The 24,518-nt window shown below is 39.5% G+C and overlaps 2 protein-coding genes across 3 annotated transcripts; one reads left to right on the top strand and one right to left on the bottom strand.

Annotated features, from left to right (window-relative positions):
• Positions 1–1,482: 1,482 nt before the first annotated feature.
• Positions 1,483–6,897, bottom strand: LOC139656122 (glycine amidinotransferase, mitochondrial-like). Its single transcript, XM_071533624.1, is given in 11 exon segments — positions 1,483–2,894; positions 3,146–3,262; positions 3,340–3,403; positions 3,533–3,697; positions 4,146–4,283; positions 4,606–4,779; positions 4,781–4,797; positions 5,132–5,327; positions 5,454–5,521; positions 5,524–5,671; positions 6,757–6,897. Coding segments are annotated over 11 exon segments (1,269 nt in total). The 5' UTR covers positions 6,826–6,897; the 3' UTR covers positions 1,483–2,781.
• Positions 6,898–11,284: 4,387 nt separating this feature from the next.
• Positions 11,285–22,707, top strand: LOC139656108 (long-chain fatty acid transport protein 2-like). Of its 2 annotated transcripts, XM_071533607.1 has the most exons (10): positions 11,285–11,792; positions 13,496–13,705; positions 14,416–14,574; positions 15,856–15,980; positions 18,303–18,497; positions 18,891–18,981; positions 19,102–19,300; positions 20,859–20,956; positions 21,115–21,245; positions 21,841–22,707. In XM_071533607.1, the coding sequence occupies exons 1-10, from the start codon at positions 11,318–11,320 to the stop codon at positions 22,015–22,017; spliced, it is 1,860 nt and encodes a 619-aa protein (XP_071389708.1). In that variant the 5' UTR covers positions 11,285–11,317; the 3' UTR covers positions 22,018–22,707. The 2 variants fall into 2 exon arrangements, with proteins under 2 accessions (XP_071389708.1, XP_071389709.1); XM_071533608.1 differs by lacking the exon at positions 14,416–14,574.
• Positions 22,708–24,518: the final 1,811 nt, after the last annotated feature.

Here is a 24,518-nt window from a genome sequence, read left to right as displayed (position 1 = left end):
CCTATTTTAAACCAAAGGTTACTGCCAGCCACTTGTCTATACAACCAAAATTCTTTTTCGTTACCATTCTGGCACAGAAACAGACCCAACAATACTAACTTAATCAGGGAGCCATGGGATTCCTGTAAGCATAACAATGTAAATGAATGCAGTTTAATTTCTTCTGTCTTTCTACATGGGCTCCTGTCCAAATGATATAGGCTATCATTATATGTAAGTGAACCAACCAGTGAACCTAGTTTTTTTTTGTTTTTTTTTAAATCTTTACAGTGAAATTATCATCTCACCGACTATCACATCGCAGCAGGTCGGTTTACAGAGTAACATGATGCAATTTCTGCCACTGACACATCAGCCCTGTTAATGTTTCACAGACATAAAGGTGTCATGGCGGCACAGTGAGTGCAAACTATGATACCATTTATCAGATACGTACATGAATGGATTAGTTTCCCAGGTTAACTTAACCCAGAGTGACCTAATTTATGCAACTAAATTTGTAATATGTGTGAACTGCCAATGTAATGCCTAGTTCTGCAATATGCTTACCATCACAAATACTGTACATTAAGTAACATACATATAACATACATGTAACAACATAACATATAATATGACCCAAAACAAATTTGAGACAATACTGATGGGAGAAGACCACAAACCTGCAGTGCATAAACAGATGGATCCCATTGATACCTGTACTAAAGGCCTGTTGGGTCTGTGTACGTTTTTGCAGAGACACTGATAAAAGTCTTAAAGGTCCTTCAACAAAGTAGATTTTCTCAAATATGATGTATCGCAATAATAGGATACTGGCTCAGAATGCAAATTTTCATCTTATTGTTAAGTTTTCCCAAGTCAGCCTCAGATGTTTTTCACAGATGTTGGCCATGTGTCTCGACTTTTCCCTCTAACACTCTCACTCACTTCAGTAACATCAAATGGTACTGATTACTTGTTATACACCATACCTATTCTCACTAAAGTTGACAGCACTCTATTAGAACTACAAAAGTCCTACCAAGCTGTGCACAGCATTATCATTATCATCAATCATAAATATAATTCTCCCACTTTAAATTTAAGTATAAACGTAGTTATTTTTGGTGTTTCAAGAAATTCAGGTGGGAAATATACTTACTGCAAGTATGTCTTTAAGTGCTAACATTTTTTGTCTCTCCTCCATTTTGGCATAACTCACCATTTGTAACTTGAGACTTAGTACTACATTCATTCAACTACTGTACACTGAGGTAGAGAGTTGTGTCTTTGTTGCTAACAACCTCAACCTGGAAGAGAAGATTATGGGGCTAACAATGCAGATATCAACTAATGTAATGTAATAATCACTTGTCAGCACCGGCTAAATTCATCAAACAAAATAAGTCATGTTTTCCCATGTGTTATAGGCCAGTGTTACTTCTACACACAATCAAGACGACACATGTCTCTTCTTTATATATGTTTAATAATGTTGCACAGTACAAAGCATCAACCATGTTCCTGTTGAGCGATCTTTTTACTTGAAACCATTATCAAACTATATACCAAGACAGACTTCTAGAGTTCAAAATCTCCAGGATTACATTACACAGTATAAGCATCAAAGAACCCATGCAACAAGAATCTTAACAGCATAAAATATTTCATTCTGTGGGCATTTTTGCCATGCAAACAAAAGCAGCCAAGCAGTTCAGTGAGAATGACTAGTAGCATATAACTGGCCCAGATTTGCAATAAGAGAAAACAGCAGAGGCAAAAGGTATACAATATCTGATATGGACCTCATACTTTTTAAGTAAATATATAAAAACACTAATTGTTGGGAAACAATGAAAAATATATAAGTCCAATAAAATGTATGAAAAATATAAATATAAATTTGTTTGTTTAATCAATTCCATTCTTTACAAAATAATATACCAGAGATAAGAAATCAATATTGTTTAATGACCTACATAACAACTTTTATACATTCTTCTAGATAAAAAAAAAAAGTTGGAAAAATCAGTATGAATTGATAATACGAAATGAGTTTTCGTGAGGAGGAAGTTTCTTCGCTCCTGTGCCCATTAAGTCCGATGACATTCACATACCAAATTGTACCCCGTCCTCATAGTTAAGACTTTTAGATGGATAAGCCTTTGACAATTCATTTTCACAATAGCCAGGCCAGAAATGCAGTTAATATTGAGATTATTGAGTTTTTTTTTTTGCAAGAAAGTAAGTGATGTTCATTTGTTGCTATTCAGCAGACATCTCTGGACAAAGCTGTTTGCAAAGGCACTGTAATACACAGCAATGTTAAATCAACACAGTTCATACATCTTCATTTAAGACTTAAAGGCCCAATCCGGAATTGGACTATGGTGCCACCAGTAGTGACAAGATTGCCCCACTACAAGCTTCATGTTTGTTTCATAGGTTTGAAAACTTTTTTTTCACTCTCTAATTGGTTTGACTCAGGTGATTTTAATGGAAGGAGTTACAGCATTTGACACCTAAACACAAGTTTAAAATGTATTTTGAAGCAAAAAATTATTTATTTATCTTTGCATTGTTTGTTAACATTTGAGCATCATGTACTTTGAGTTCAGATAGGATCTGAAAGTTGCAAATAGCGGATCATCACCAAGCCCCACCCTTGATGAACCTATGTGTAAATAGTTACATAGCTGCTAGAGCAAAAAAATAAAGAATCCGAAATTAAGAATTACATAAAATCCCGGATTGAGGCTTTAACCTTAACAGCTCAATAAAAACTGCCTATTTCTGGCATGGCTAGTGGAAGTAGGACTGCAGGGTACCACGGCGGCGGACATCGGTTGTCCAGCAGTGGAAGCCACCACCCAGGGAGTTGGCATGGCGAATGTTCACCTTTATGGTCTTGATACCTGCGGTAAAAACACATGCACCCGTTAATTATCCTTACTTTATTTGTGGACAGCAGGCAGTATGATTAAAGGTTTTATTTGCTTCAAACTGGGAAACAGCTGATATCTGGAAATCCCTCTTGATATACAGAACCTTTTCCTCACTTGAAAGAAAGTGTACATGAATAGCATAATGGAAATATCAGTTAAAGTGAATCCGGAAGACTGTGAACTGAGGGGAAAACAGGCTAGGATCACTTAAGTGAACTCACCAAGGTTTTCAAACATTTTGTGAATGGTGGCTTCATTGGCGTCAACCATAACACGCTTCTCATCCAGCATCAGAACATTCATGGAGAGCCACTTGGAGGACATCCACAGTGGGTGGTCTAAACAGAGAGTAAGAGAGTTGTAAGAGAAATTACAAATATTCAACTCATGGAAGTTCGATTTAACCAGTACCCACCATCAGGAATCAGGGGTGTGGGAGGTTTCACAATAGTCCAGCCAGCCTTCTGAAACATCTCAATCTGAAAGACACAATACAAAGTCTAGTGGTGAAACATACCTGTTACAGTTTTATCTCACAAGTGGGCAGCACAGGACACTATGAGAAAAGATGGTCAAGAAAAAGAGACACACAGTCTTCCCAGTCTTACCTGGCGACATGGGCGATCAGGGTTCGACAGCACCAGCCCCGGCCCAATGATGTTAAAAGTGGCATCAATGTGCATGGGATTGGGGTCCTTGAATGAGACGATGTGGATCTTGTAGTCTGGGGCCAGATGACGACGCATCCACTCAATTCCCATGTAATTTGTAACCTACAAATAAAACAATAGAGGTTGGATGCTATCTTCTTCTGAATCGCTGCAGTGGATTCCTGCCTTGGGTCTAATTGTGTTAATTGGTGAGTAAATGGGTCTAGCGAAATTTAGAATGGTATTTTAGGGCGTTCACTGACATACAAAGAGAAGTGAACCACTTTCCAGGCCAAGGGCTTCATCATTATTCTACTGCCTTGCTTCATGACATCTGCAATTGATAACTGCACTGTAGTAATAGCCACATTGTGCTTTATAATCTAATCTTCTCTTTCTCAGACTGTAGCAGCTGTAGTTACAGCTGACATTTACGCCATGCAGCGTTGTGTCTGATAAGACTGAAGAATTTGCCCTTGTTGGGCTACTTAACCAATGCAAAACTGGGCAAATATTTTACTCAGTATCAAATCACACACATGTTTGCAAGTTACTTTAGCAGCCTGAATACCTGACTCCTCTGGACAAAAAGGTCCCTCCCAGCTCTGATGAAATCAGCAGCATCGAAACAGGGCTCGTGCTCCGTGGTCACAAACTTCCCCTGGGCAGCCAGCTTGTGTCTGTCCTCAACTGTGCGGATGGGGTAGTCCTGTATGAGCGGGGTCGGAAACAGGAAAGGGATTATCTCTCGGGCAATTAAGCTGTAATGTACAGTCTCTTGCCGGTACGGCACGATGAACAACGTGGTGTCAAGAGTTCACTTGCAGTACGGGGACCTGAACAGGTCATTTTCATGTAGGTTGAAGTTCACATTAAATACAAAAACTCAACACTTCAAAGTTAGTTTACACAACCCTTCTGTAATCATTATGAAATATTTAACATGTCCTGTTTCAAGAAATTAAAGTCACCGCTAATCATCTAGCAGAGGGAAGTACGAGACAGATCATGTCACAAGATGAAGCCCTCACCTGATCATACAGCTCGTCGGCCATAGTAGGTTTGGGAGCAGTGGTCCATTTAGCACCTTTTTTGAAGTACTCCTTGATCAAAGGCCGGTAGGCGCGGTATTCAAAGAAACGAGCCCTCCAGGCCATCGGAGCCTCGATAATCTCATTGCCCACGACCATAAGGATGTCTCTGGGGCATGGCAGCATACATGCCTGCAAACAGGTAGGATTCACAGTACACCATTAGTTTAATGCAATGCATCATCATCACCGTACACAGGTAGATGTACTAGTGGCTTGATCATTCAGTTTTGTCTCCTGAGTGGTGGATTATGTATAAAGAGATGAGATGAGATTACACTATTTTCTATTTGCACATACATTTTGCTGTATTGTATGATATTTTCATATTGTCAGCTATTAACTAATATAAAAAATTAGGTTCCACTTTTGAAATATTTATCAATGGATAATAGCTGCATAATACACCACTCCCCCTCTCGCATCAGTCATGGAGTCTGCTTACTCTATCTCTCCCTGTGTTTACCTGATGATGTGAAGTCTGGAGTTTTGTATTCGAAGGACCAGTCGATGGGCTCTGGCCTACGAACATTAACGCCCTCGTGACGCAGAATATTGCACATTTCCTCAATCTCAGCAACAGCTTTCTTCAAGTGGTCCGCAGGAAAAGAATGCCCCCCATGCTTCTGGTAGAAGGGCCAATACTTCTCATATGTGTTAGCCTGTCAACAATATGACAATATGCTCATCAAGAGGGCAATTTACTTTTTTTACTCACAATGCATTTTAGGTATCACTTTGCAGATCTGTGCATGCTTCAAACGAATGACTCTTTCATCATTTCTTACTTTGACTTCCACAGTGAAGGGAGGCACGCGGGCGTTTTCGGCGCGGCCCACGATCACCTCCTCCAGGGGTCCCATTCGTTGTAGGCGGAGACGGGGCATTCCTGCAGCACGGGCTCAGTAACAGTTTCTTCTTCGACTGCAGGGCGCGGCTGTGCAGCTGCAGCACTCGAAGTGCTCTCGAAGGCCCTCTGCACCCACCCAGTCGCAGCCCGGCCGAGCTGCGGGAGACACAAGCTGCATCAGGACTTACATTCACACATCCAACTGCAGATACTGATTTTTTTTTTTTTTTATCAATGACTCAAGAGCAGAGTCTTGGACTTTGTTTCCAATAGCCTATGGCAGAGCCAGCTTGGGAGCTGAATGTATTGATACAGATTTGTTTTGCGTAATTCTCTTTTTAAATATATAGAATCCTTTCTGCTGATTTTTCTTCAGGTCATTTTTTCCGAACAAAAGGTTCACTGGTTGGTTCACTTACAGATAAGTAGGCATATAGCCTATAATTTGGACAGGTGTAGAAAGATAGAACAATTTAAAATGCATTCATTTGCATTGTATTCCCATGGCTCCCTGATCAAGTTGGTGCTGTTGGGTTTGTTTTTGTGCCAGGACGGTAACCAAAAGAATTTTGGTAGCTCCTTGTTTCATATTTGAAAAAGTCCTATAGACAAGTAAACGAATTCAGATACAGCAGAACAGCTGTGCAGGCAGGTCACAGTGACACAGGCGACCTTGAATATCAGAGTATAGGACTGGAAATATCGTCAGTAAGGTATATTGGTTTGGAGCCAAAGTACACTTGTTAGAAGCGCTATCTGCAGAGATAGGCGTTACTGAATCGCCTCTGCTGACTCAGGCGCAGCTCCAGTGTCACTGACGCTGGGAGCGCATCTGCGCCAAACAGCTGTTCACCGTCACTCAGAAAAAAAAATCCACTCAGCATTTCAAAATAAATCAATTATAGGCCTGCGGTCTCTCCGGCAAAATCAGTGTTTCAAGTGTTTAGTTATTGTGATTTCGTTTTTTTAATTATCATTTTCCATAATTGGTCGATTGTGACATTATGAATATTTCAAATAACAAAATGCAAAATCAGTTCAACAAAAGAATGAGTAAATAAATAAATAAATTAGATTGACATCAGGTGAAAGAAGCTGCTTTTGCAGTTCAGATGTAGTGCAAAATGTTTTAATCAAAAATACATTCTTTTTATTCAGTTTGATTTTTTTTTTTTTATTGAAATTTGTTTTAGAATTTTGTAGAAAAGATTTGGGAGAAAAAAAAACACCACAATACCAACCATGGCTCCGATCAGATGGGCAGCCTCGGCCCCCCTGCTACCTCCTCTCAGACACCTTACTCGCAGCATCGTCCGATGTAATAATTAAGGTTTGGCTATGCAAGGGAAGTCAGACGGCAGCGCAGAATCCACCTCTCACTTTGCACATGAGTGAAGACGCCTCTGCTCACCCTCTTCTTTATAGCAGTCGGGCTACGTGCCTCTAAAACTATTGGTCACGTGCAAGTTGTGGGGCAACGTGACTTGAGAAAATGCATTCTGAAACTCAATCCCTTACACCAGCAAATTCTTATCAACTGGGCTACTAGCGTTAAAGTTCCAAGGATAACATCTGAAATGTCTCCATGATAGTTTCTGTTTTCCATTGTATGTTTCTTGAATAGCTAATGTCCAGTGTTGGGGAGTAGTTTCACTACTAAACTAATTTTGTAGTTGCTTGGTGTTAGTTCAACTAAATTCAAATTTGGATAGTGTTTTTAGTAGTTTAGTACTTTTTGGGGATTTTGAGGCATAACTACTGCAACTACCAACTAGTTTTGGTTTAAAAATGAACAAATCAGATACTTCAAAGACCCTGTTATTTACTCATTTTAAGTTTACATCCAACAGAAAGTACATGTGATGAAGCCAGATGACAATTATATTTTCTCTTGAGGGAAGTTCTGCTGCAGTTCAGTTTCTGCCAATGTGAAGTAACTGGAAGCTTGTAAAACTACACCTGAGTAGCCTTTTGTATCTATTTTCATAATAAACTCAGTTGTGTTTTGCAGCCATGTGACTTAATTGTATATTATTGCTGTTATATTACATTGCAGATATAGATAATTTGTTACAGAAAAGTTTGAACTACATTTTCTGAGTAACTTTATCAAACTATACTATAACTATATATACTATCTAACTACACTCTTGAGGGTAGCTTTGCTGTAGTTCAGCTTCTTTTAGCATGAAATAATAAAGATATGTTATCAGAGTGACCAGAACAGAAACTTAGGAAATCGTTTTTTTTTGTTTTGCAACAGTAATAACAGTACAGCCTAAACTGTTTAAAGGCATTTTGGCATTTCACGATAAACTATAAAAAATAGTGTTACTGGAAAACACTTTGTTCAATACAGTGCATGATACACTAAAAACATATAAATGAATGCCACTTTATCTCATTTATTGATTTCAGTCATGCATATAGGTAATCAAACCAAAATTAAAAGTGTCAATATGAAGTTTGAGGAGACCTTTCTGTCCTTTCATGTTCAGTTTGCTTGTTGTGACCACAGTATAGGCTGAATTGGTTTCAACAAGTAAAAAACAAACAGGCTTCTGAGACTGGGCTGCTATAGACTTTTTTTCCATTAAGTCTCTATCTGTGTGTGTATCATTGCTTGCTAGACCCTTTGGAATGCAGTATACCCTGACAGACGGCTTTTGGAGGGACACAAACTAGATTGGAAGGGTGCAAAAAGGAGTTGACATAATCAAAGAGATAGCACAGGCTGTGTCACCACATGCTTCACTGGACTGTGCTGACAGAGTTTCACAACCCAATGACCTCAGTGACCGCTGATATTACCTTGCCCTCTAAAAAAAAATCACTGGCTGATGCCCAGGGTTCAAAGGATATGGACTGGGAATGTCTTCGGCTCCCAAGCATCATCTAGTGGTTCAGTGAACACAAGGAGAAAGGCACGTTTATTTTTATTTTTATGGAACCTAAATTAGCTAAATAATTGTTATTATAAATATTTTATATTATATTATTATATAATACAAGTTTTGGTTGATGCATTAATTTCACATTTCACATTTCTTATGGGGGAAAGTGTCTGCTATTTATAGACATCTGTACTGATACCGAAACTGATATACTGACACTGATAGACAGTGATAAAGAGACTCACTGATAGAGACAATGTAGGTTTTCAAATTTTACCATCCCTGTAGTCTACAAAACCTGTTTGAATAAACTGTTTTAACAGAACATGAAAATAATACATTTTTTTACAATTTCTGTCCCATGAAAGATCCTTCTCCTTAAAGAAATAGTCCACAACATTTTCATATTAACAAATGTCTGTTTTGCTATTCTCTATTGTCGACCAATATAACACAGTGGTGATTGAATCTATACCCAGTTCATGAAAGCTTTTTGCTGTTTTTACAGCAACAACAGCAGTTTGGAATAAACAGAAGAAGAACTGGGTAGTTAGCATGAGCAGCCATAGCCACCATGGCTGAACAGAGAAAGAAAGGAGCGCCACCTACAGAATCTCAGACTTCTTCAACAGAAAATCCAAGGGAAAAAGACACCACAGACCTGGACACACTGTTTGATTGACAGGTGGGAAGTGCAGTGCAGAAACACCACAGCAATGAGCGCATCAAAGATGTCAGAAAAAATCAATAAAACACATTATGCGGATTTGCCACTTTAAACTCTGCCACTACTGTCTGTCATGACCAATATACACCAATATACAGTAGCCTAGACAGTAAAACTGTCACAATTAATTTACTAGCATTCACTGTTCAGGTGGCTGTTGGTTCTGTCACATGGCAAGCAGATTAACAGGCATGATCACTTTCACAGGAAAGATGAAAGTAATCACAGATCAACGTTTCATATTTTTTTAGTCCTGGCATCAGCAAAGTAATGGAATTGAGGAAGAGCAGTATATGAAATACTGGCACATATGGGGGCAACTATTTGACAAACAATGCACAGAAACAGAAATTAAAGTTATTATCTCTTGCCTACTATTAGTCTTTGTATAAAGGGCTCTTTATGTAGTTGTTGGTTGTTGGTAAAATGTGAAAATGACAATCCTTGCTACAGAAATTGCCAGAGATATGTTTTATAAGATTTTTAGTCTCTGTTAAAAGTACCATGACCCTGGATACTCATAGCATTTGGGGGGAAGTTTTTTTTTTTTTTTTTTTTATTGAAAATGTATCAACAAATTACAGTACATTACAAGACAGCACAAGGTGTTTCATCACAGGTGGATAACAAAAGCATTAACAAAACAACAACAAAAACACAAAGACGTGACAAACGGTGGGGGAGGGAGGGGGGAGACCAGTTGTGATGGGCAGTGTTGAGCATGCACATTGTGAGTTATTGTATTGGGGTTGGAAAAATCTGAGTGGGTTGGTGTAGAGAGGAATCAGCTCTGAATGAACTGCAGGAAAGGAGACCAGGTGTTATGGAATGGGCTCATATTGTCTTTTAGGGTTGAGGTGAGCTTTTCTAGGTTTGAGTGGTCTGTTAACAGATTGAACCAGTGGTTGATTGATAATTTTGTTCTGTCTTTCCAGTTGAGTAATATGGTTTTCTTGGCCACGGTTAATGCAATTAAGATGAATGTTTGGAGATGTTGTGGGATTGTAAGTGAGGAGAGGTCGCCTAACAGAGAGATGGAAGGGGAGAGGGGGATGCTGAGGTTAAGGATCTCGGATAGCTTTCTCATGACCTCTGACCAAAACAGCCTAACTGGGGTGCGGAGCCAGAATGCATGGAAGTGGTTGTCTATTGTAGTTGGACAGTGTGTACAGGTGTTGCTGTCTGTAAAGCCCATATGATACATTTTGTGAGTGGTGATGGGTGCTCTGTGTAGAACCTTGTATTGAATTAGCTGAATTTTTTAGTTGGATGACATGGAGAATGTGTTGTTGCATATGGTTTGCAAATTAATGTCTGATTGATGTATACATTTGGGGGGGAAGTTCCCTTTTTATGTTTTTCTGTCGGTGGATGTTACCCAGTATTAGTAGGCTATACAGAAGATATCATTCTGAGCTGCCATAAAAATTAATCTTAAACATGAGCGGAGCCACTCATGGCACCCATGCCATTAAATTATTTAATGCCATGGGTGTCACTTTGGACCCTAACACTTTGAGAGCCATGGCTAATCCAAGCAGCTCTGAGGAAGGAAATGGACGTGCCGATGGCCTCGATTCATAATCACAATATACACTGACTTGTCACTGACATGACTTTACATCTTAAAAGCTTTGCAGAAAGTAAAGATATGTAGCCTAATGCAGAGAGACTCACACAATGGAGTCCAGGGTTTACAAGGGGTCCTTGAACAGGTCCTGGGGGGGATCCCAAGTAAAGAATAATTACATATTTAATTTGAAGTTAGGACAGTGAGAGTGTTATAGTCTGTTTGGATCAGAGGTAGGCTGTAGGTCTCCACAGTTACTTCCCCACCTATAGGGGATTTGACCACCTATATGATGGATGTCGACCAACTAAAACTATATCATCTTACCGGGGTCTGTCACCTAATGTGGATCTGTTTGGGGGGTCCTGACATTGAAAAACATTTGGGCGTCCCTTGCTTAATGTATAACTAATAGTTGAAGTAGTTAACTGGTATGTCTGCTCCCTCTGCTGACTACAACTGCAGCTTGTACAATAAGATGCCCACACCTCAATGCCCCGCCCCATCGGAAGAAAAAAACATATGGATGAATTTGAAACATTCGGCATTTTGCTGCAGGCGTTTGAAAATTTTAGCAGGACTCATCTTAAAAACAACACACCAGAGTCAAGATGTTCATTGTTTCTATATTTTTAGCAACTTTGGTCATCATACCATTCGCAGTCAAAACTTTTTTCCCGTATGTTTGGATGGATATCCTCTATCTACGAGATCTGCTACGGATGTTTGGGACGTTTGTATCTCGGCGAAGAAGGAAACCTTTATTTCTTGCTTTGGACCGTTTCTTGGAGCAGACCGCTGCGCATCCCGACAAGCTGTTCGTCGTGTTTGAAAATGAAAGCTACTCGTACAGCGACACGGACAAGAGGAGTAACAAAGTTGCCAATGCTCTGCGGGCTCACCCTCAGTATAAAGCTGGGGACACGGTTGCACTTTTCATGGGCAACGAACCCGCGTTCATGTTTACCTGGCTGGCCTTGGCTAAACTAGGCTCCCCCGTGGCTCTGCTCAATCACAACATCCGCTCCAAGTCTCTGCTGCACTGCTTTAATTGCTGCAAAGCTAAAGTGTTGATTGCAGCCTCAGGTATCTGTCACATCGGTCTGCATGGAGCCTTTCTCAAATGGAAAATGTTGAGGCGCTGGTGGAAGATTAGGCTACAGCCTCCAAACGTCGTTCATTGTACAAAAACACAAAGCATGCTTATTCAGTTTCTGTAGCCTATATTAGAGGTGGTTATTCTTGTGGGAAATGCCTTTACCTATAGTTTACTTTGAAAGTTGTAGCAGCTTTGCATGGGAAATGCCCTGACCAGCCTCGACTTAGTTGACTTCAGCCACAGTATTCAGCTAGGGTTCGACTGATACGGGTTTTGAAGGCCGATACCATATACTTTTAGACTTAAGTTTAGTGTGAATGATTTAAATTGAACCATCATGCCAAACAGTTACAAGTAGTCAGTGTTTGAAATGTAATGTTGGCCGGGTGGAAAAGCCTCTGAGCAGCATTTAGACCATCATGGGACAACAATCAACACTGCATCACAGAGTAATGAAATTCTTTCAGGATTAGCAGTTCTTTAAGGATTAGCAGTTCTTTCAGGCAGGAATAAATGTAAAAATTGAAACGTAAGAGAACAATTAGATGAATAGATCAAATGTATGAAAGAAAATAACATTTAATTGCTTTTTTTTTTTTTTAAATGGAGCCCTGATCAGGGCGGAATATGACTGGCTGATGTTTGGTATTTAATAGGAAAGAAATGGTGTATAATTAAGACCTGCCAGGGTGAAGACATTAAACAGTTGACATGAAATATTGATCCAAAATTATTTTTATTGCAGCTAAAGTAAATATCAAGCTTCTGCCAAAAAATAGGTCAGTAGGAGTGTGACCACAGAAACATCTGTAGCTAGCATCCATGATGACTTACACTGTAGCAGGACTGTAACCATAGCAACATCTGTAGCTAGCACCCATGAGTTACACTGTAGCAGAACTGTAACCATGAAAATGTATCCAGTAAGATTGCAGAGCAGTCTCTAACTAGCAAGTAAAAGTTTTGTGCTCTCTGAATACATTTTATAGTTTTATTGGAAAAATCTTCCATGTTTGTGACCTCAGTTAGCTGAGTGTCTGAAGTAAAAGCCGCAAAGTGATATGTATGTTAGATGTGAAACAGTGCATTGATTAGCCAATCAGAATTGAGTACGCCATGTAATAAATGGCCAACATCGGCCCAATATATCAGCAAACCAATATATCAGTCTAACCCTAGTAACATTATCCACTGAGTATGGTTGTTTTAGGTTTGATCTATTCGGAGTGGGCTGGAGTGTAGGAGGAACATTCAGCATTAGGACATGAGCCACTGAAATTAGGGCGAAGGCAGATTCCACAAGAAGATATTCATTTCAGCAGCACATTCCCTTTAACTTCATCAGGGGGTGGGATCTGTATAAATGATACAAACAGAAGATTCCATATGACATTAAAGCTACAGAGCTGCTCAACACATATCTCAAACTTTTATTCAAAATCTTACTCAAAATTCTCAGCTACTCCACAAATCTTATACTGAACAGAGTTGCACTGATTCCCAAACACTCAAAGAATATATCAGTCAAGCACTGGAATTGGCCATGAATCAAACTTTTCAAGCACAAAATATTATCATAAACTAATAAGGCATGGAATAATAAATGGATAATCTAAAAATTAACCAACTGATCCAATACAACACTATACATGAAATACTTTCAGCAATAGCAGTGTGTCCCTTTTCTCAGAGCTGAAGGAAGCAGTGGAAGATGTTCTTCCCTCACTGAGAGAGCAGGGCGTCAGCATCTACTTGATGGCCAAGGAGTGCGACACACCTGGAATCGAGAGCTTCTCCGATAAAGTGGAACAGGCCTCCGACGCCCCGCTCCCTCGATCTCTCAGATCGCACATCACACTCAAAAGCCCTGGTGTCTACATTTACACCTCTGGAACTACAGGTATTTGAGCGGGCGGAGAAGGGTGGGAGATACACTTTGAGGAGCAAATCAGGAGGCTGTACTGGAGAGGGAGGGGAGAGAGTCAACAGTCTGTAGTTGTGTGTGTGTGTGTGTGTGTGTGTGTCCGATGGCCCTCCCTCATGCAGTCGGGGGTGGTGAGTGGAAATTGTGGGGGAAAAGTTATTTTTGTGAGGACTTTAACTGTTACCATACCTATTTTCAGTGTGACACGATAACCTGCATTCAAGTATTACAAGCCTTCTCCCAGGGATGGGACGATATATATCGAAACTCTATTTATCGCAATACAAAATGTGACAATATGTTTTGTGGGGCAAAAAAATTAATCCCGACATTAGCTCCATTTTATTCTGCTGTTGTAATCACAAATGAGACGGCTTGCCCATCATGGTTTCACAAGCTCTTCATCAAAATGATAGTATTTTCACTTTGTAATGACATTTTTAAATTGTTGTTTACATTCTAGCAAGCTAATGCCATTGCTAGAAAGATTTTTGGGTCAGAAATAAACATAATTCTGCACAGTCATACTTTGTTGACACTAAACTTTTCTATATTACATTGTGGTTGCATCGAATCGTGATCCCCACATCGCGTATCAAATCGTATCGTGAGAAAAGCATATCGTCCCATCCCTACCTGCTCCAGATTTCAAGGTTTGAGCTGTTTGTGTCTGTATTTCATTACAGGTCTCCCTAAGGCAGCTGTGGTCAACCAGACCCGTCTCTTTGTAGCTCTGGCTGTTTTATCTTCCAATGGCGTTACGTCCGGTGATGTCATCTATCTCAACTTGCCTCTCTACCACACAGCTGGATTCATCATAGGCTTTATTGGCTCCATTGAGACAGGTGAGACAGTTGAGACAGAAAGCACCTCAAAACCAGGTGGTATTTCTAGAGCAAAATCACATAAGAATTTGTGAGGGGCATGTGAGATTCCTTGCAGACAGAATGAATCCGCTCATGTGCTAATAAACAGTTGTGAGGTCACACAGATCAGGCTTTATGAAATGACCGAATATGAACTGAGTATGCGGGTTCATCAAAGCAGCACTCTGTTACAAGACCTTAATACGATTAGGTTCTCGCACATAACTCCATCCTGCAGTTATTGCTGCAAAGTTGTAAACAGACTTGGGCTCGCGCCACACAGAAGTGACGCCTCTGCTCCCTCCTTCCCCTGGTTTTGAAGTGTCTGCCTTGCCCTCCGCCTCCCCCCGAGGAAAACTAATGAAAGAACCTTTTGTCGCTGTAAACCTGTAATCTGAACAGAGCCAGATCACCAAGACTGGACCACCTCTACTTTCTAAACGCTTTCTCTAAATAGGCTAAAGTTCACGCCATTATTTGTCAGGGAAAGAGGGCCGTGTCACACACGTATTAAGGGATATTCAATACTGCACCCAAAACAAAACAATCCCTGTCCTATTGCTGCTGTACATTCATTTAAACAGCGTGCTGTAGTCATTATTTTGACATGAGACTAAATACAAGAATTTGACAAATATTTCAAGCCTTATACAGTAAAGCTTTGTTTATCCATGCCTCAAACAATCTGATGCAACCAGTCTACCAAAACTAACGTAATGAGAAAAATGTCAGTGTTGTAAAAGTGACTCTGTTGTAGGTAATTGTTGAAATGTCTTTGTTGATATTTACTGTAAGTAATAAGTTGAAATCAGTGGTTTAAACAGTGTTTAAATAGACAGTAGAAAGCATTTCAGAGAATGTGTGTTTAGACTATGCCTGAAATTCATGAGCCAATTGTTCAAAAACGCAGGTGAATATCCTTAAAAATATAACTTTTTTTTTCGTTAATAAGGAAAGGTACTTAGATGACTTATGATTTCAGTGGGAATACATAATAAATAATTTTGTAAGAGTACTAGTTTGTTTTGTTTTCAAATGATGGATATCTCATTTTGGAATGAAACTCTTAGTAGATTGGATATAAGCTTTTACAACAGAGGATTTTCATCTTTCAAATGTTGAAAAAATCCCCCCAAAACAATCCACTTGCTGAATTAAACGCAATGAAAAGGAAATTTAATCCATCTCTGGCACCAACACATTTTGATATTGTGCAGCCTATAATCAATTTTCTTTCATTTGTGCTCTCTGACATTGAAGGCTCAACTATCATTCTGAAGAAGAAGTTCTCTGCCTCTCAGTTCTGGGACGACTGCAGGAAACACAATGTGACAGTTGTGCAGTACATAGGAGAAGTTCTGCGTTACCTCTGCAACACACCCAAGGTAAAGAGCATCACCACATTCATGTCATTACCAATCACAACTTTTCATATCTTCTTCTTTAACCATTCAAAACTGTTTACTGTAAGACTAGAAACTAAGCAGCATCACATTTGTATCATTTTAACATTATTCTAATTAGGAATAATATCTCTTATGGCTGACTGATATTGGCTTTTGAAGGCTGATACCGCTAATACAGATATTTTAGGTTGAAATAACTGATAGCCTTTATCTTTAAATTTTTCCATTTTAATGCCAAAAATGGCAAATATCCACTGTTTCCCTGACACGTTTTTTCATGGAAGAACTTCTGAAACAGCATTTAGACCATGTGACCCTTAAAACTGTCCATCAAAACCCAAACTAATGAATCTTGTTTTAGGGTTAGCAGCCCTTCTAGGCAGGGTGACCCATCACACACATTCAGAGGGAACTCTGGGATACTTTGCTACCTTTTAAATGAAGAATCAATGTACAAAAACACAATTGAACAATTAAATGAATGAATAAAATGTGCAAAGAAAATAAAATGTTGCAGGTTTGGTCAGCTGTGGTCAGGGAGGAACCTCCATCCTACTGTTAGTGGACTACTATCCCATATCCCATATTTAATAAAAGGACAATATTGGCCCTGATATATCGGTCTAGCCCTAGTTATTAGATTCAGATTCAGAAAGCTTTATTGTCTATCACAAGCATGACAGCAAATTGTCTTTGATGTGGCTTATAAAAAAGACTTAATACCATACCATACCATACCATACCATATAAAAACAAATAAACAGACATAAGGGTTATCAATTTACCAATTATCTATTTACTGAAAGATAAGATAAGATAAGATAAGATGAGATAAGATAAGATAAGATAAGATAAGATAAACTTTATTGTCCATTAAATTTACATAAAATGGAAATTTGTCTTCAGCAATCTGGCAACACAATAAAAACAGACAGTGCACAGTATAAAACAAACAGTGCACAGTATAAAACAGACAGTACACAATATAACACAGACAGTACACAGTATAGAACAGACAGTGAAGAGCAACTAAAATACATAAAATACATTTTCAGCAGCAGCAGTGCTCAGAAACGTCAGGTTTTCCAATTATCAAAGTGAATGCTTGAATATACAGTAAATGTCTTCCAGCATTTGTTGCCCACTCAGGATCTCTGGCGCGGCACTGTGGACGCTGTGCTTCCTCTCTGCCATCTTACCCATGCGTTTGCTCAAAACAGCTGCAGAAGCAGAATACTGTGACCAGCCTGCAGCAGGCTGCCATTGAGACAGATCTACTTTCCAAATCTGTACATCCTCACTGCGCAGCACAGCTGGCTTACTGAAATAGAAATCGTTAAAATCTCGACTATCAGGTTCCAGCCCTCAGTGTCATAAAATGTAGGTGTTTGAAAGGGTTGGAAAAGCTTCAGACATTATTGCTCGGCGCAAATTGTTGATATAATAAATGGACATTCTTTATATGTCAGAATCATGATAGCATACATTTGAGATCTTATGAAGGCTGGGTGGGGCGTTTTTGGGAGTAGGGAAAATATTCTGTCTATGGCCATTGAAACAGTATCTACCAGAATCACGTGGAGTGTAGTCTCAGATTTCCGCGTGACTCTCCACCAGTTACAGGAGATGGGTTTGTCTGTATCTGGTCTTCTCTAGGAATAGACGCTGGCCTTTACTCAGGAATACCATATCAAGTGGCTTGGCAACCAGATCGCCCTCTGTGATAGAATGTACGAGTGTATGACTTTAGGGTCACATTTATTCGAGTGATGGGCATACACGTATGTTTGTATGGTTGATGTCAGGACAAGTATTATTAACAGTGGTTGTATCAGTGGTTTTGCTAGTGTGGGTTTATTTTTAGTGCCTTAGACCAGGTTGCTACACATACATGGGGATTAGGCGTCATGGGTCACTTTTTTTGGGGCGTTTTGGTTCCGGGAATCAGACCAGCATCCCTTCTGCTAATAGGCAACCTGCCAACCAGCCCTCCAACTGACTTAGGGGACTGTCTGTTCATTACAGCCCCATTAAAGGGTATGGCATTATACTGTATGTGTTTTAAAGCAAAGTGACCATAGGAGTTTTTTGGCCCCATCACCATTAAAGTTGCCCATCCTTGTTTTTTAACCTTTGCATTTTGACAATAATGATTCCCCAATTCTTTGATATGAAGTATTTACAGTTATCTGTTTCTAGTACATTCAGACTTGAATTGATCAGATATGCAGTCATTCATTTACTTAATATTTGCAAAATGCTTGATCAGTTTCTTTTTATTCTTTTTACATGACAATGCAGAGAGAAAATGACAAGGACCACAAAGTAAGACTGGCCATTGGCAACGGTGTCAGAGCGGAGATATGGAGGGAGTTTCTCAATCGCTTCGGGGAAATTGAGGTCCGAGAGTTTTATGCCTCCACTGAGGGAAATGTGGGATTTGTCAACTACGCAGGGAAAATTGGAGCTATTGGACGAGTCAACTTCTTCCATCGGGTAAGAATGAGCTCAGTCCAGAAAAACATTTATGCCTCTATTGTGAAACTTTTTAAGACTTATTTATGATTGGTTGAAGCAGTTCAAAGCTATCTAAATATTCTATTTTGAGTCATTAGAGCTCATCCCAAAACATCCTTCATTATTGTGATATGTATCAACAAAGAAATCACCATCTAACAATTATAGCTACTTAATTAATAGAATTGCCAATATTTTCTTCATTACACAATGACACCTTTTATGTTAACTGGCCAGTTCTATCTGAGTCTGACTTTCAGATAAATTAAGGTCAACTGTATTATGGAATGATAATGTTTTAATCTGCTGCTGGTATAAAGAGGTATTGAGCACATAATGCAATATACTGTAATGTGCTGTTTCCTCCTGTAGAAGCTGTTTCCCTACACTCTTATTAAATATGACACAGAGAGAGATGAACCGGTTAGAGATGCAAATGGCCTCTGCATAGAGTCACCCAAAGGTGAGGGAAACTTCCTCAGCTGTCTCTCTGAGCACAGTATAGTATTAATACAGTATGGCATTAATAGAATAATGTAGGAACAGTGTAACAGACGTGTCTCCTTTCTCCTCTTTCTTGAAGGTGAGACGGGACTGTTGGTATCGAAGATCACAGAAGTTGCTCCTTTTGTCGGCTACGCACAAAACGAATGGCAAACGGAGAAGAAAAGACTGCGAGACGTTCTCAAGAAAGGAGATCTGTACTTCAACAGCGGAGACCTGCTGAGGATCGACAAAGACAACTTCATTTACTTTCAGGATCGTGTAGGAGACACATTTAGGTACATGTTGTATTACTGTTTTGCTTTTGAAATCCACTGTTTTTATAGTTTTATAGTAATAATTGTTTTTTTCCATTTTTATGTAGCAATTTTGGCCATATCCTCCAACCATAAATGCAAGACCAAAACTAATGGTGAATAAAACAACATGAACTCACAAGCTCTAAAATTACTGCCTTTCTCTTACCTTCTTACTGTTAAAAAGACTGAAAGGCCAAATCCAAACTGGGGGGAAAGCGGTTGAAGGAGAACAGTGCTCTATTAGAAATATATTACATTATTTTTCTCTTTCCCAAAACTAGAAACCTGGGCCTTCTCTGGTCAGTGATATCTGAAAACCTGAAAATTATGCCATCTATGGGTCAGTGACCAATAAGGATCCAAAAATCAGTAAAAAAATACAATTTAAAGCTTTTTCTATTTTAGAAGGGAATCTAATAGATACTGCTTTCCAACAAAGGGGATAAATGTTGTATTGTCAACTCAAGAAAACCGAAATATGTTGTTTTACAACAAATATCTGCATTATCCTGTTCGAATGTAGGGACAAGTTTCCATACGGGACGATGTCTAAATATACCTAAACACTTCACACACTATATTAAATTAGATTAGATTCAACTTTATTGTCACTGCACAGAGTACTTAGACAATGAAATGCAGCGACAGGCAGTGGGGTTGACCAGTGCAATCGATCAGCAGAACAATAAACCTCCTTGAAGAGCATGACTTGGGCTCTGAGAGAAGTTTTGAAGCAGTCTGTCCAGTAAACACAGTGAACCTCCTTGGCTTTAGCACTGCGACATTCTGATTTCAAAAGCCGATTGCTGGAACTGCAGATCAGAAGAGTGACAATTTGAGCTTCCTGTTTTTTTACCGGATTCATTTGAGACAAACCAAAAAATAACAGTTTAATTAATTGGACACTTATTTTGTCAACTCATGCTTGCTTGAACGGAAATGAGTTTCGTTTTATAGTCCTCCTAACATTTACACAAGATAAACGAGAATATTTATTCTTAAGGTAGAGGAAATTGCAATCCAGGAGTCCAAGGAGTTGCATTGGCTGGGATTGTGAAAATTGTATGCACAGTCATGTTCTAGTACCTTTTTTCATAATACTAGGTGTTCAATCAATAATCAGGTGTGACTCCCCCTCATAAAAATGAAAGATGAAGGAAATTAAATACCATTTTTTTCAACCATCTTAGGCAGTACAACTCTTACGTAATATAATTGGATTTTTCTTACCTTGAGAGCTACTAAAGTTTCATAAAACTACTACTACTCTTAAGAAAATGTATGAAAATGTCTACTTTGCAGAATAATATCATTTTAAGCCAATTTTGGTTGAATTCTCCTTTAAAGAGGTGATGCACTAGAGAAATTGTCAAAACTTGCACTTTATTCCCCAGACATGTGCTTTTATTGGGCAAATGGAACAACATGTCCCCTGTTTCCTCTCTGCATGAGGCTAATGAGGACCTGGAAAGTTTACTTTTGCCCTAAGTCCAAATACACATGTACATATAAATTGGTAACTTGTTTGAACCCACAGGTGGAAAGGTGAGAACGTAGCCACGACCGAAGTAGCTGACATCCTCACGATTTGTGATTGTGTCAAAGAGGCCAATGTTTATGGAGTCCAAGTACCAGGTAATGGACATTTCCTCTCTACATTGTACTTTGTAGTATGTTTGATGGTTTATATTTGGAATTCAAAGTATCAGAACGACGAAGAGAAACTTTTATTTGGTAATGAATTTGCTTCTTTGTTTGTTTGGCTCTTAAATGTTGGCTTTTTATCCTTCTAGGGCATGAGGGGAGGATAGGGATGGCAGCTGTCACTATAAAAGAAGACGCCCAGTTTGATGGAAGCAACATATACAGCCATGTGGTCAGCTACCTTCCGTCGTACGCCCGGCCTCGCTTTATAAGGATACAGGTAATTTCTCATGATTTTAAGCATTTAGAATTGATATACAGCGCATTTTTGGCCTGTGTGTTTGCTGCATAGAAACCAGAGGCAGGGACTCGAGTCACATGACTTGGACTCAAGTCAGACTTGAGTCAGAATTTTAATTGCTTGAGACTTGGCTTGGGTTCTGGTGACTTGGAACTTGACTTTGACTTTGATGACTTGAAAGTGATGAGATTTGTTCCACCAGACGACTGAATTTAAATTCTGTTTTCTGAATTTGTATGGAATTGAATCTACTGAAGTTTAAACTGATTATAGAAAATGATATTGCATTGAAAACTCCTAGATATTTAGTTTTCTTTAAGATATTAAATTGATACTGGACTCTTGATTTGTTCTGACTTGACTTCTACATTTAGACTTGAGCCTTGACATTAATGACTTGGACTTGACTTGGTAATCTACATTTAGACTTGGAGCTTGCCTTGAGACTTGGGAGTTGAGCAAAGTTGACTTGGTCACGCCTCTGATAGAAACAAAAGCAGATGATGAGATGTCAAACCTGTTGTTGTACGTGTGTGTGTGTGTGTGTGTGTGTGTGCACTTTCCTCTCCTTTAGAATGCAGTGGAGGTGACTGGGACGTTCAAGCAGATGAAGGTGAAGTTAGTGGAGGAAGGTTTCGACCCCGGCTGCGTCCAGGACCCGCTCTACATCCTTGATGACCGTGAGAAGAGTTACATGCCAGTGACGGCTCAGATCTACGGCTCCATCACTTCAGGAACCATGAAACTATGAGGAGGCCTGCTCTTGATATTCAATAACTGTGCGTTGGCCGATCAGTCTAGCCATATAGATATATCTGTTGTTACTGATGAACATCCAGCTCAGGGACTGAACTGATCTTTTTCATATTGATCATACTGTGCATGTGTAGTAATAGAAAATGCAGGCAAAATAGCATAATATTGTGTTTGTATAAAGCAATATATGGGAATCAAAAGTGTAACAAGTTTAAAAGAATTTTGTAAGGATTTATCTATGTTACTCTTTACATGTTAGGCAGTTTTGTAGAAAGGGACCAAATATGATTCATATTTATGTGTCAATGTATGGTAAATGCAAATTACTTTCATAGAAAGTAAAGTAATTATCTTAATGTAAAACAACAAATATTTTGCACATGTATTTCTACCACAACATCAAGAGAATCCTCCTGTTTAAAAGCCACAGGGTGATGACAAATACACACTATGTGGTTCTGTGTTGCTTAATCAGGATTTGACAGCCTGACAGCTTTTGCTTTTTAACTGTGTACATTTACTGTGTATAGACATGAAGGCTTACTCATCATCATCATTCTGTTCTATGATTGATCAGTTAGATCTAGTTAGGCTTTCTTTGTAAAGTCCATTAAGACATGCTTTTGATGAAGGGCTATATAAATAAATGAACTTTAACTTTAACATGGAAGGCATATCTAATGTTTCCAATGATAAAATAAAAAGTTTGATCTCCACTCTGCTGTAGTTCAGCTTTTGGTAAGACCGGTTTCAGACTGGGCCTGAAGTAAACTACTCAGTATCCTCTATTCTTTCATTACATCAATAATCATGATTGCATGCCATGCACATCCACAAATTTGTCAAGAGAGAGATCCAAAAAGCAGAATTCAGGAAGAGAAAAATTTGCTAAACCTTACTGGATTGTTTCTTGGATCTGAAGGCAACCCAGCCTGACAAAAATAAGTTCATCACCTTTCAGAGTGAAGTGTACAGCTTCCAGGATGAGGACCAGCACACTAACAAAGTGTCCAGAGCTTTGAGGTAGCATGCTGGGCTGAAACAAGAGGACACTGTGGCTCTTTTTACAGGGACCAAATATCTAAATCTGTCACGTACGTAAACTCAGGGACTGGACCCAAATGCAAGCCGGGAGACAGAGAGCTTTGCTGAAGCAAGAAGCTTTAATTACAGAACTGAGGCAGTCGTACAGCAAACAACCGGTAAACCAAAAGGCAAAAACACATGAAAACAGAGCTCATAACAAAGTAAGTAGCAAAACAGAAAACTAAACAGACGAACTGACCCCCGCTCCAGCGGAACACAGACAATATATACACACACTGGGACTAACGAGAATAAAGAACAGCTGGCTGGATGGGAATGAGTCCGGGAGCTGATTGGCTGAAAGCAGGCAGGGGAAGGGGGAACAAAGTTACAGGGCTAATGGGCTGATGGAAGACAGGTGTGTGTGTGCAGGAGGAGGGAAAGTCCGAGGACATCTGGTGGAAGTCTGGAGGATGACAGGACTGGGGGGTAGAAGGAGTGGCCGACCAGGAAACCGAGGAGCAAAACCGAGGAGCAGATCATGACAGAGAGCAGATCATGACAAAATCAAGCTGGGCTTTTCTAAACTGTCCTGTGCTGCCGCTAAGCCCAACTGCATTATGATCCAGGTCTCTGCTGCCACGCGTCTCTTGTCGGGGACCAAAGTCCTCATCGCTGCTGCAGGCACACAGGACTAACATGCTTGTACAAATAGAGTCCAACTCAGTCAATAATATGGCAATTTCAAATGCCAGTTCATTCGCACTTGGTCGCATGTTGGCTTTTTATGATGCAAGAAAAATGAAGGAGAACATATTTCAGTTCTCAGGATCTCTCCATAGCTGTCTCCCTCTCACTGCCCCATTTTTTTCAATTATTTTTCCTCTGTGAACTCCCTACCAGTTCTCTTTGTGTCTTCCCCATGGTGCTATAGAGCAGTGGTTCTCAACATTCAAGAATTTCATTTTGGGGGGTTGCGATTTCTGCTATACAAATTTATTGTCATGTCTATTTTTTCAGATTTTTCTCTATTTTTATTTTTTTTTCTTAAGGCTCTAGGCCTCCTCTGATAATTAGTCCTTTTCACCACTCTGCATATGCAACCTGTGACGTGACGGGGGGTCACGAGTAGGCTTCACTTTGTTTTAAAAGGGTCACAAGCCAAAAAGGTTGAGAACCGCTGCTGTAGAGTCGGTGTTGGTTCATGTGTTTATCCTCAGACAGGATCGTAAAACTGAGGGAAACTAAAGTCTCTCTGTCAAGATCCAGGAGGCCTCAGACCGTCTGTCACCTCAGCGCAGGGTTAAATTTGCCATCAGTAACCCAACACTGTACATCTGTACTTCACACAACAGGTTGTCAAAATGCCCAGACCACAACTATAAACCATATTTATGTATGCAGTCAAATAATGATCTGGAATAACTTGGATTTCTGTGTTATTTGCCGACTCAAAGGTAGTTTAGGGAC

Source organism: Centroberyx affinis, unplaced genomic scaffold (genome assembly GCF_046629955.1).
Source record: "Centroberyx affinis isolate AG114_WGS23_722 - 3 ecotype Tasmania unplaced genomic scaffold, CSIRO-AGI_Caff_v1 ptg002385l_1, whole genome shotgun sequence".
Taxonomy (NCBI): Eukaryota; Metazoa; Chordata; class Actinopteri; order Beryciformes; family Berycidae; genus Centroberyx; species Centroberyx affinis.
Note: the sequence above shows the minus strand (reverse complement) of the source record. Positions and strands in the feature narration are given on the sequence as shown.